This window comes from Lepidothrix coronata, unplaced genomic scaffold, assembly GCF_001604755.1.
Source record: "Lepidothrix coronata isolate B3197 unplaced genomic scaffold, Lepidothrix_coronata-1.0 Scaffold86, whole genome shotgun sequence".
In the NCBI taxonomy this organism is placed as follows: Eukaryota; Metazoa; Chordata; class Aves; order Passeriformes; family Pipridae; genus Lepidothrix; species Lepidothrix coronata.
In genome coordinates, this window is record NW_016690266.1 from 3,448,128 (window position 1) to 3,460,900 (window position 12,773).

The 12,773-nt window shown below is 36.8% G+C and overlaps 1 protein-coding gene across 1 annotated transcript in view; it reads right to left on the reverse strand.

The window, feature by feature from the left end:
* NCKAP5 (NCK associated protein 5) overlaps positions 1 to 12,773 on the reverse strand; it is a 372,817-nt gene that overhangs the window by 100,137 nt on the left and 259,907 nt on the right. Inside the window, exon 8 of the mRNA XM_017820947.1 lies at positions 1,360 to 1,428. Coding sequence (XP_017676436.1) covers positions 1,360 to 1,428 — 69 coding nt within the window. The remainder of the gene's footprint in view (positions 1 to 1,359; positions 1,429 to 12,773) is intronic.

Here is a 12,773-nt window from a genome sequence, read left to right on the forward strand (position 1 = left end):
ACAGAATAAAATCATATCCTCTGTCCTTATAATCTGCATGGAGTGTTTTGCTGAAATGGACAGTTATAGTGCTTTACTCATTTCCAAAATTAATTATGTAAGCAGATTTTGTCCTAGACAATCAGAAAATAATTTTAAGTCAAGCTCTGTAATTTAAACTGAAGTTAGTAATTATATGGTAATTTCATCCTTATCACCAAGATATCCATATATCATTCAAGTGTGCAAGGAAAGCAGTGACTCAGGCCAATGCAGATGAAGGCTCTGCTGGTATCCCAGTGCCACAGAACAGGCAGCATGACCTAGTGGGAAACTGTATCTGCAAGTCTTTCACTCCAGCTCCCTGATAAAAATATGCCATAGAGGCAAAAGTACAGATTTGCTGATGAAAATCTGCACTAATGCGGAGGTTTCTTGTACCAGAGCTGTGCTGCTCATGCCACTAACACTTCAGCAAATGCAGATTAAAAATTTAAAAAGCTGGTATGAAGACAAGAATTGTCATCTGCTCTGGGTGGTTTGCATGCTCACGCACTCTTTTCTCAAAGGTGCAGCTGGTGTAGTTTTTGTTTTGTTCTGTTTGCATGTTACCTAATTACTTATGCCACTACACATTCTCATTATGGAATGGGTAAGCAATTTATGCTGAGCAACTCTTCCAGCTACTAAAAGTCTTAAAACTATTTTAAACTCAGAAGAGCCTTATTTCAGGATAAATAGGAGGAACAAGTAAGCATCAGTATATATCTGGAGAAAGCTCCATGCAATAGGAGATGCTAGACATTTCAGGAGTGTAAACACTGCTGGAGTGCTCAGACAGTAAGCGATGAGTAAATTATATTGCAGCTGGAACTGGAAGCTCTGAGCAGAAGCTGAGCCATGTAGTAGAAGTGAGCCAACAGCTCAAAAGAACCCAGCATAAAAAGCTGTGTATGTAACCCTAAGGGGGAGCTGAGAGACTAAAATTCCAGAATTACAGAATACATTACATAGAAAAGCTGGGGGACTCTTGATGGAAGAAGCCACTGCCATACATGTTCCACTCTACAGAAAAGAGGTGGTACACAACACCTAATAGGCAAATTATAATGTGTTCCTCCTAATGAAAGCAAACCAGTTCCAAATATTGGTCACAGGGATGTCAACTTTTCAGTGAAGAGGTGTGGTCAAAACAGGATTTACAGCAGAGGTCATGGAGAACAATACATTTGACTCCCAGACACATGTTCTTGGAACTAATTAGAATGAGGTAATACTGGAAAATTGCAGAACAATATCAACCTTGTAAGAGAAGGAGAGATTCATTTGTATTCATTTAATTATAGTACCAGGTAAAACCAACCTTTTTATCTACCTTACCTCATCAAGACATCTTTCATACTGTTCTCTCTGATTTTCATTTTCCAGAGCCAGTGCTGAATTCTCTGCCTAGAGGAAAATAGAATAAATAAATAAATATGTAAATTAATCAAAGGATGTCTTGTACTACATGACAACTCATAAAAATTCTCAGGGGGCTTACTTATTGTACTTCTTCAAGATCCAGAATAAAATGCACCATACAATTCATTTTGCTACAAGTTGGTATTCTGAGTAAAACCATAAGTGACATTAATTTTTGAGATTATTCACTCTATACAATACAATTTAGAACAATATCATAGCAGATATTTTGCATGTGTCTGCGATCTCATCTTGCCAGGTGCAATAGAGTTGGCAATGAAACATTATAAAAGATATTGACATATCTTCTCTTCCTCTCCCTTTTCTGTTTAGAGTGAACCTGCTATCTGAGAACCACTTGGAAGCAAACAGGCAGCTACTACCACAGGAAACAAAAGGAAATTGTATGTAAACTTTAACTGTGGCAGGTCTTCATAAGCCTGGTTTGTGCAGTGGGGAATCCCAGGTGCACTGGTCATTCTATAGATAATTGGTGAATTACACCCTTTAACTGAACCAGAGACATTTATTAGTCTTTACTTAAAAAAAAGTCCTATTATTTCAAGAGTGAAAGCTATTTTACTACATCTAAATGTAATTTTGACGTCAGAATTTTTTTCCCTCACATATGTAATTTTAAATATGATAAAGTTTCCTTTACAGTAGGGCCTTTCATCTATCTTTAATTTCCATTATGCTCATGTTTTTTTATCATAGTTAAAACTTCAAAATGGCACAATCTGGTGTGTAAATTACAGTAAACCAAAGTATTTTCCTATATATGCACTGATTTTAGGAATTCTTACAGTATGAGAAAAGTAAAACTCCAAAGTATGCTACATACAATTGCATCAGAGCAAGTGTTAACTAGTTATTTCTTAAAGACTGAGAAACTAAAACAATATGTATAAAAATCTATGATTAATCTATTAAAACTGGCTCTAGGAATCCCTCTGCCTCCCATGCATAACTTCACATCACACAACCATAACACCAAAATCAATGCATTCACATAATTACAACCATTATGCAATTTACAGTTCTTGTTTCACTTTAACCTTCTGTCAACCTATAAAACTTAAACAAATGCTGTTTCAAAGGAATTGTGGCTACACAAAACAACAGTCCTAAATATAGTTAACATTTATAGTTTTATAATGTACTGCATGGAAAGATTCTATGGAAAGATGCACATTTCTCTCTTCCTTGTTGAGACAATGATTCAACAAAATAAGAATCCCAAGTCCAATAAATTGATTTATTAAAAACAATTTCAAATTGAGCTAAATCATAAAAATAAGGTCATGAAGGAAAAGCAAACATGTATTATTATCCAGCATATTGAAAAAGTAAAAAAATAAAGTGTGGGAAGAAACAAGGGCATATAGAGCTTACTTATTTAAAGGTCTAAATAAGCAACTGTACAGAATCAGTGCTTTATCTCGAGGGTACAATTAAGCCAGCAAAGGTGCTAAAATGCTCTGCATCATATTTTCTCAATGTCACCTATGAATGGGTTCAACATATGGCTATAAAGAGTCATTGGGTGATCCTGCAGAGAGCACTGTGAGATGAGGCAGCAAAAAGTGCAGATGCAAAAGTAAGTAGCAAAGTAGAAGCAGAAGCTGCAAAAGCAAAAACAACAGTAAGAAATCAGAGGCTGGAGGGTAAATAGTCCTTCACACTGAAGAGGCTATCATATATAGTTCTGTCTGCTTTTACAGGCACATTCTTGCAGATTGACTGGTAAAATAAAGAGATATTTGCTGCATAAAAATGTATTTCTGAGTTAAAGATTTTCAGATGTTTTCTTTATGAATATCCCCCTAAAATGCCATCCAAAACAAATACTTCTTACTGTTTTGAAGCAATTATTATAGGATTAGTTCGCACAGACTTTAACTCACGCATATTGGTATACCTATGGATTTAGGTTTTAATTTTCATTTTCATTAACATAAAAATATTTTGTATGATTTTATCCTAAAATAGTTTGGACAGGCTCCTCCCACACAGAAATGTGTTAAAAACTACAAGACATACTTGTGCTACATAAAATACACAGAGAGCTCCCCATGCTTCTCTCATTCCATATTTTGGAATGCTATAAGGCTGTAAAATGGAAGAAAAGTCTTCTTGGATCTGTTCTGAATCTCTGATTTCAGTGAGCTATTCCTTTACAAATAGGCTACTAAAATTAGGAAATCAAAACTTGAAAGCATTATAAATAAATGGTACATTTCATCTCTTATCGAGCCACAGTGGAAACATCTGTATAATAAAACCTATTCTCACACCACTGGCTTCGAAAGTGTAGTGAAAGGATGGAATGCAGTCAATGTTAGCTTGACTTCTGTGCTTCTTGATTGCCGAGCAAATCATGACTATTTATTTGGCATTTTTGTAATGAGGACTGGACTAGAAGGGAACACTCAACTGATTTTGCTTAAGAATCTGTGCTAGTTCCCATGACATGGGAACACCAATACTTGATGCACTAAATCACTCTATATTGCAACTGAATACTTTATAATAATCCTCATTCCCCCAAAAGTATTCATTTTGAAAATTTGTAATAGCACTTGTGGTCTCAAAACCCTGCCTCCTAATCCAAACCTTCATTTATTTAACAGAAACCACTGAGTTTTGATGTTATTGTAAGGCTGCTCCATTTTTGCTCAGAGGGATCTAACTGCCTCCCATATTGCATATTCTGGGCATCTTTTGCCAGTTAAGCAAAGTCGGTTTCCTTGAAGGAAACTGCTATTGAATTTATTTTCGTTTTTATTTCCAGGCCATACTTACAGAAGGCTAAGCTGTAGTAAGAAGCCTTCACTTGAAAGCAGCTTGAAACAGCTTGAAAGCTATTGCACACTTGCAGGCACCTGGGGGCAGTGGCAGTACTGACCCCAGTGCAACCACTAATCCCATCCATAACCTGGCTGGGGACTATGCAGGAAAAATCCAGCTTGCTGAGAATAGTTCTTAGATATCAACTGATTTCTATAGTGATTTCTAGTTTCAGGCATAGCTGTCCTCTAGGAATTTATGTATATTTTATGTTACACATAAATGAACCATCTCTGTCCCTCAGCCTCGCTGACACCAAAAGTGAGGCAGCCCAGCCAAGTGCTGCAGACAAGGAACATTCAGTGCCTGCCACCAGCACCTCAGGCACACATGTAATTTCTTGGGGGGACAGCTCTTAAAGTACAGCATCATTCAGTCAGCCAAAAGTAACTGTGGCATAAATGATACCTAAATGAAACATTCAAGGATCCTAAAATGTCAAAACAGAGGCCCTTCCTAGTTCCAGTTGTGGAGGAAGTATTTTGCACTAGAGTCTCTCCAAACATTGGAAGATTTGAAGATTTAAATCATGACTTGGATGATGATAAATAGCCTTCAACTTCCTAAATTTGAGACAACATTTTTCTGTGAAACTGAATTTATGGAAAACCAATTTGAAAGCTAAAACTTCAGAGTCCTTTAACAAAACAGAGGTTGCCTTGAATTGATACCACTAATAAGGCACAGTCATTACATGAGACTTTGTCAACTCTGATTTTAATTCCTTTCTCAGGATGAAAAACATGGCTTTACTACTAATAAAAATTATCTCTGGGTCAGCTAATAACTTTGTCTCTCTTCCACAGATGTTGAAGAACGCTATTTTCTCCTGCAGGGCAGCTGTTTGCACTAAGTTTTATAACCACAATGAAATTAAACAGAACATTGACTTTTCTACTCAAATGCATGAAAAGAGAAGCATGAATAAAAGAGAATTGCATAGAAGATACTTTTCCTTACTCAACCATTGTAAAGTTGAGACAAAACAAAAGGAAGAAAGAAGAAAGCAAAGAGTAGTATTCTGCACTAAGGGAAGAGGAGATCACAGAATCATAGAATGGTTTGGATCAAAAAGGACCTTTAAAGATCATCTAGTCATGAGCAGGAGAGGAAGGTCTAAAGGTTGTACGTCTAGTTAGCAGCTCAACATGCTCTGAAGGTATTGTCAATAAAGGTCAAGAGGAACAAAGTTATGACTGTGAACTTTAAAATCCCTGACAGAATGCTACAACACAGTTACCATGTGCACTCCTTTGTTATTCATACTAAACCATTTGTCCATTTATAGAAAGCTTTATTGATTTACACAGACACTCATTTGTCATGCCCAGTGCAGTGTATTAATAGCTGTCCAAGCACTTCAAATGTACTCAGCAATTTTTTTCCTGCATTCAGGCTCTGATTTGGCATATTTTGTGGTCACAGCTTCATGCAGCGTACATGAGAGGTCAAAACCTGTTGTTGGCAAAGAAAGAAGTAATGCTGTTGCACTTTTTCCTTAGGTCTTTAGAGCATTTTTGGTAAGCTGCTGCTCTAGGAAGGGTTTACCACTTGAACCATTACCGTGTCTTTGGCCACAGGAAATTTTTTTTATTATTCTGCCCCCGTTATGCAGAAAATTTGTCCTTTGAAAGACTAATCCAACAAATTGCCAGAGAAAAGTTTAACACTATAGTTATGCTGGTCAGAAGTACTGAAAAGTAGATCTGTGTTTTTAAATCAACATAATTGTAGCAACAAAAGCCTTAATTTAATTCTAGGACTAAAAAACCATTTCCCACTGGCCAATTCCATTGTCTCCAGGACACTGACACTGGGGAGTGCTTGCTACCGATGCAGTAAATTTAGTGGACTGATACTTAAGTAAAGTGTGGAATTTTTTCTAATGTCCTGCTCTTAATCAATTCTTCTGGATAATGGAGATGGGGGAAAAAAAACACTAAAAGGACAAAGTAGTGATATGATGACAGCCAGTCTTCTCACCCTTGCTACAAAACAAAAGGGCGCCTTCAACCTTCTTGGTTGCATTATTTTCTTATGTTGGTTTTTTGGTTGTTTTTGTTTTGTTTTGTTTTGTTTTTTTTTTTTGATAGACTGTTATCTTTAACCCCACTCAAAACATTTTATCTGAAATACTCTGCCACTGTTCAATTCCCATTCAGTTAAAACATGCCATGGAAGTAATACATATGTGACATTAAATAAGAAAACACAGAACCATGCATGTGTCAATTATAATTCTGTCTATAAAAAGGCCACATTAAGCCTTACTGGGCAGCACTGGTAGGGATCATTCTTGCAGTTCACAATTTCAACAATATTTTTTTAAATTCTTTACTGCTACAAAATGACATTAGAACAAGCCACTGACAGATCTCAAAAAGCAGTCTGTCTCACCATGCTGTTATAGCCATGCTACCAATGGGTTTGTAGACTCATAGGGACCAGTATAACCTTCTATTAATGTATGTAAGAAATAAGAAAATATTTATTCAACATCATAAAACTAAAACTAAAAATTCAGGTTTAAATGTTCCTAATGAAAAGCAGCCCAAAGTCTGTGCAGCTGAATATGATGTTTCACCAATTACTGATGAGCAGATTCATGTATTTAAACATGAATTTACAGAAGAAACTATGTAACAGCTTTCAAATTAGTGCCAACTTCATGCTCCCAGAGATCAGGACACAGACCTTGCTCATTTATCTACAGATTTTCAGCAGGTCACAGGGAAAGACTCCAACCAGAGTCCTGGACAGGGCTCATAACCATGGAGACCTTCTCCTGTCTGTTGAGAGTTTACCAGTTCATACAAGAAGAAACAACAGTGCTCAATCTAATATGAAGCCCCCCTTTTGAAAGAAGGGTATAACTGAGCTTAATCCTTCAAATCTACTTATATTGGATAAATGTACGAACATCAGGGGTTGAATCAAACAAACCAAAATCAAATGGGATTCATATACTGCTGATGAGACTGTGTCCTAAAAAATGACTAAAGCAACCCTCATATTCCTGGGAATTCCTCTGTGAAATACCTTTATTTTTTTTTTTTCATTTTCCAGATGTTGGGGCTGACAATTTTCAGCTGGTTCAAGAATTGTAATATTTGTCTTTTTTCTTTTTGTTAACTCTAAAGTAGTTAAGAATGACAAGCTTTTAAAACCTTCAACATTTTCCCTTCTGACACCACAGATATGTTTGGAGCTGACATTTTAAAGAGAAGGTTAGGAATAGATTTAGCAAAACAGACTGCATCATAACCACAGGCTTGTGTTTGAGCAAATAAATATCTAGGCTACTAGCAGATATATCAATAATAGTGTTGTATGTTTACCTGCATGCAAATTGTAGAAAACAGCAAATTCTACCAGTAGAAGAATTCTACTCTACTGGTAGAGATAATAATAGACTTACAATACATCCACTGGTAAAGCACTGTCAGTATAGGCCTTTGAACAAACAGATTAAAATTATGAAAGATGTCCTCCTTTTTTCACCAAAATTTTTCCAAATGATCACAATATAAAACATTTTTTTTGAGGATGAGGAGTAAAAGAGATCTAAATAAGCAAAAACAGGCAGTATAAATCCCTATTTCCTAATGTTAAAGACATACATACATGGTCTATATAAGGCATATACACTTGATAAAGCACAGAAGTACAAGCATGGAGAGTCAAAAGTTACAGGGAGACTCCCATTTTTTCACTCCTCCTCTGCATGAAGTTGTGTGACGCCAATGTTGTCATACAGCAACACTGACTGGGCCAGTCAGGAGGGAGGAATGATGAAGCTCATCCACCTTTCTCAAAACCGCCACCGTTCCAAAAGTACAGGGTGTCTCCCTAGAAGTGTGTGCCTGGACACCACATCACAGGTCATGATGCCACCACACAAATGTTAGAAATAAGACTAAATTTTTATGCAAGGAACATTGTGTGTGTTGTGAAATTTGTTTATTTTCTGATTTTCCAATATTTACACTCAGTGATCCTTCCCCTTGCAAACTGTGAACGAGAGGCAGCTGTTCCATCTCATTCTTTTTTTTTTCTCTTGTTTTAAATGATTTGTTCCCTTATGGAACTGTTCTCCTTAAGAACTGAGAGCATTTCACTCTGACAGACTTACTGTGCTTCCCCATGTAATATTAACAGGCAGTTATTTCCTCTCTCAAAGAACTAAAAATAAAATCCCTGGTCCATTAAAAAAAAGTATGAGATCCTAAAATTGTAAGTGATACTGATTCCTACAATTAACACAGGCAGATAAAGGCAAGCAGTGTGGACCTGTTTAATCTGAAATGGTATTTTGTGTACAACATCAACTGGTATGTAGCACATCCATAAGTATCTTTGCATTGAAAACTCTTATATGAATTAATCACATCACATTTGGTCAGTTGCATTTGTTTCAATTTTTCTTGCAAAGGGAAATTCTAATCCTTTGAAATAGTAATTATTTGAAATTAGTAAAGAATAGTTTAAGACCACTTTACAGAAGTGGTTTATCTGTATATACAATCCTGAAGCTCAACAGAAAACAGTGAAGTCATTTTCAAAGAAAATATTTGCTTTGCTTTGAATGGAAACATTTTAGAGAAGTTTGAAACTAGGAACAAAATTCTGGCTTTGAATCCTTCTGAAATGATACATACGGCAACCTCTTTTTCAAAAGTTTAAAAGAGGTGAGTTTTCTTTTTCTTTTTTATTTTTTAATTCAGATCTTGAGGAAAACTCACACATTCTAGGATAGTTTTTCAAGCAACAAAAAGACCACTTCAGAATTTACTGTAAATGAGTTATCCTTCAAAGCTTTGCAATTTTGACAATGAGTTTACTGGCACAGTGACAGTTTTGTATTTTCTGTGATTCCATTATCCACACCTCCCTAAGTAGCACAGTTAGTTTCAAGGTTCATCTAATGTGGAGTTTGAAAAGAATAGGACATTTCAGATCTCTGTACAAAAATGAGTCATTGGGCATCTTTATTCCAACAGAAACTACTTCTTATTTTCCCCCACTTGTCCTGCTGAGGTGTTCATTGCCCAAACAGGCAATACTACTACTGATTCTTGTCACTGAGAAGTGGGTAAGGAAAAAGACAACCATGGGACAAACTGTCTTTACAGGAGACACCTCAATATCTATGCATAGGAATAAGTCACAAAGGCCTTAAGCTCATTTTCTTCAAAAGCTGAAATTCAAGAATTTACGTATTTCTTTTTAGCAAATTTAATTTGTCTTTTCAAATTTTGGCAGATTACACTAAACTATTAAATCCAGGAATAGAATATAATTTTGCAATCCAATTGATTTTTTAAAAAAGTGACCTATTTTTCTTTAAAAACTGAGATAAATTAAAAACTATGGTCAAGAGAATCAGGTGGAAAACATTGAAATGAAGTATCAGGAAGCTAAGCCATGGGAAGCCCATGCTGGAGCAGAGTCCTGGCAGGGATCTGCTGACCTGTGGGGAGAGGAGCCCACAGTGGAGGATGTTCTCCTGGTAGGACTTGTGGCCCTTCTGGGGGCCCACACTGGAGCAGCCTGTGCCTGAAGGACTGCACCTCATGGAAAAGTGACCCAGGTGGCAGCAGTTTGTGAACTGTTGCCCGTGGGATGGACTCACACTGGAGAGGTTCGTGGAGGACTGCCTGCCATGGGAGGGACCCCATGGGGAGCAGGGGAAGGACTCCTTTCTCAGAGCAGAGGCAGAAAACAACTTGTGATGAACTGATCTTAACTCCCATTCTCCATCTCCCTGTGACACTGAGGGGAGGAGGTAGGACTTGGGAAGGAGATGGAGAAAGGTGTCTTTAAGATTATACTTGTTATTCTCCTGCTCTGATTCTTTTAGTAATAAATTTAACTAATAACCTCACTTTGAGTCTGTTTTGCCCATGATGGTGATCACTAAGTGACCTCTTCTGGTCCTTATCTCAACTCATGAACCCTTTGTTACATTTTCTTTCCTCTGTCCAGTTGCAGAGAGGAGTGAGACAATGGCTCTACACGTGTATATTCAGGATTTGTTTTATTTTAATTTCTATAAATTCTTTTTCTCAATAGCAGTTACTCTCCTTTAAAGTAGCTTTTATATATCTTTTCTAATATCACTGGAACAAAAATAAAATATGATTTCATAGGTCAATGCAAAAAATGGCTTTAATTCTGTAAATGGTACTTCTGGGCTGCTCTGTGAACCTGATCTGAAGGGCCGCTGTTGAATTTTAATAAACAACTCAAATTTGGAGCTAAATTTGCCACTGTCTTGAAGGAACACCAACACTAACCTCCTCCCCATTCGCCCATTTCCCTTCCCCAGGGAAACTGAGCAACTGGCTTTGCTCATTGGGGCTGATGATAGCAAGATTCAGAGCTTTACTGCATTCCTGTTTTTTTTCCTATGTATCATTTAACGTATAATCTACAACACAATTGTATCCCACATCCAATTATTTTGGAGCTCACTGAAAGGTAAAACAACAGATGTTTTGCTCTGTCTTCAGAGAAAGTGGATGCTGAATATTTATCAAGAAATATTTTTTCCTAATTATTTATCCTAAGTTTCTTCATTTAGTTCAAACAAAAGTAATTATGAAATAAGATGATTTTAAGCTGACAGTCCCGAAAACACTGATCCCATATATTTGAATGTCACATTCACTGGCTGCGTGATTGGAAACTCATACCAGTTTTCTGCTATCCAAGGGGGATAATCTTTTTTTTTTTCTCCAAAGAAACATGTATGACTTTTTATGAAATGGAAAAAAAGGTACAATTGGTTTTCCATTTTAAAAATTGTTATTTGAATTCTGAGAAAAATAATTACTTTTCTTTGCTATACTATGCAATAGATGTAAAATATTATGTGATGTTATAATTGATACTGTCACAAAATATTTAAAAACATAATAAAATATAAAATTTTCCTTCTCCTATGCTGAATCACTTTATTCTATTCCTTTACAGACTTCAAGTTAAAAGGTTTCCAGCACTATAAGCTATTAATGTAGACTGTTTCACAGTTCCTGGCATAAATTTATAACAAGTTTCTCTGTTTTAACTACAGGGGAGCACTGGGTTATTTCTGAAGGCAATGTTTCCTGCAATTTCACTCTCTTCATCAGAAGTCACCCATAAGTCAACTGCCCCAGGTATTTCAAAATGAACTTCTTTTGATGGCTCCTGTTATTTCTCTCCCTCCCAGCTAAGAGAGTGTGAAGCAAAGCGGAGCAGGACAGGTAGGGAGAGAATCAAATGCCATATAACGCGCAGCAATTGTTTGGTAGCCAATAGCTAACTCCCAATAACTGAATCACAAAATTACTGCTCATTTCTTGCTAACTGAAATGAAACTCTATTTGCAAACATCACCTTGTTTCTCCTGGGAGCTTGGAACATTTTTCTCTTTTGTTTTTATAGGCACAGTAAGTAGCAGGCAATGCCACTCGCTCCACACAGCGATACACAGCACGTTGGCTTCTGCACTGACATTTGTTAAATGGAAAGCTCTGATTCATTTAATCTTTAATCATTTAGGGTGGAACAGTGAATTTGCAGAGCAATTTTATTTGGCCCAAAAGAACGACAACTCAGATCCCAAATTCTGTCAGACCCCAAATTCTGTCTTTTAAAAGCTTCAACAGTGTGGAGTTTTGTCTGCTTTTTCTGCCCTCTGCAGACTGTGCTCACTTAAAGAAGATGGATGCAGAGGGATGAGGATCCCTTGGAAATTGTCTGACGTGGCATCACCTGACTGTAATCCTAACAAGTTATATGAAATGTCTCCTATTGTGCTGGCTGACCTCAGGTCCACCTACATCAGCTTTTTGGCTCGGGTGAGCAGTGAGTGTCCTGATCTCAGGTGATTTTTCCAACCAGACTACAGCTCACACTATGGTGTGGCCTTGGAGCCAATGGACTGGGTTTCTTTTACATGAAATGTAAAGATGGGCTTAACTAGACCCAGCTGCTGATGGGCTTAACTAGAGCTCAGTCAAAGTGAACTCCCCAAAATGTGCACAATATGGGTGTCAGGTCCTTAGAATGCCACCTTGGCTCTGAGGGTCTGCTCCTGTTACACTGCACTGCTCCTAAGGTAGACATATAATTAAAACAGGCTATCTTCCTAAAATAATAGGGATAGCTCTAAGGAAGTCAACTGGCAGGAAAAGAATGTATCCCATAACAGCAACATAAAAGAGAAGCCTGTTGGGAAGACTTCTTCCCACATATAACAGAGATGTTCCAGAGCCATTTTTCTACTTGGATAATTTACAGCTTTGTACTTCATTAAAATAGAAAATATGAACCTGTACAGAAACCTATACATTCAAGCCAGCTACATGAAAAGTAAATGCTATTATAATTACATATTATTAAGTGCTACTGTGTAATATTAAACACTTCCTCAATTATTTACTTAGTTTTGCTCTTCAACATATACAATTTATCTCAGATTTTGTTCCTTTTAC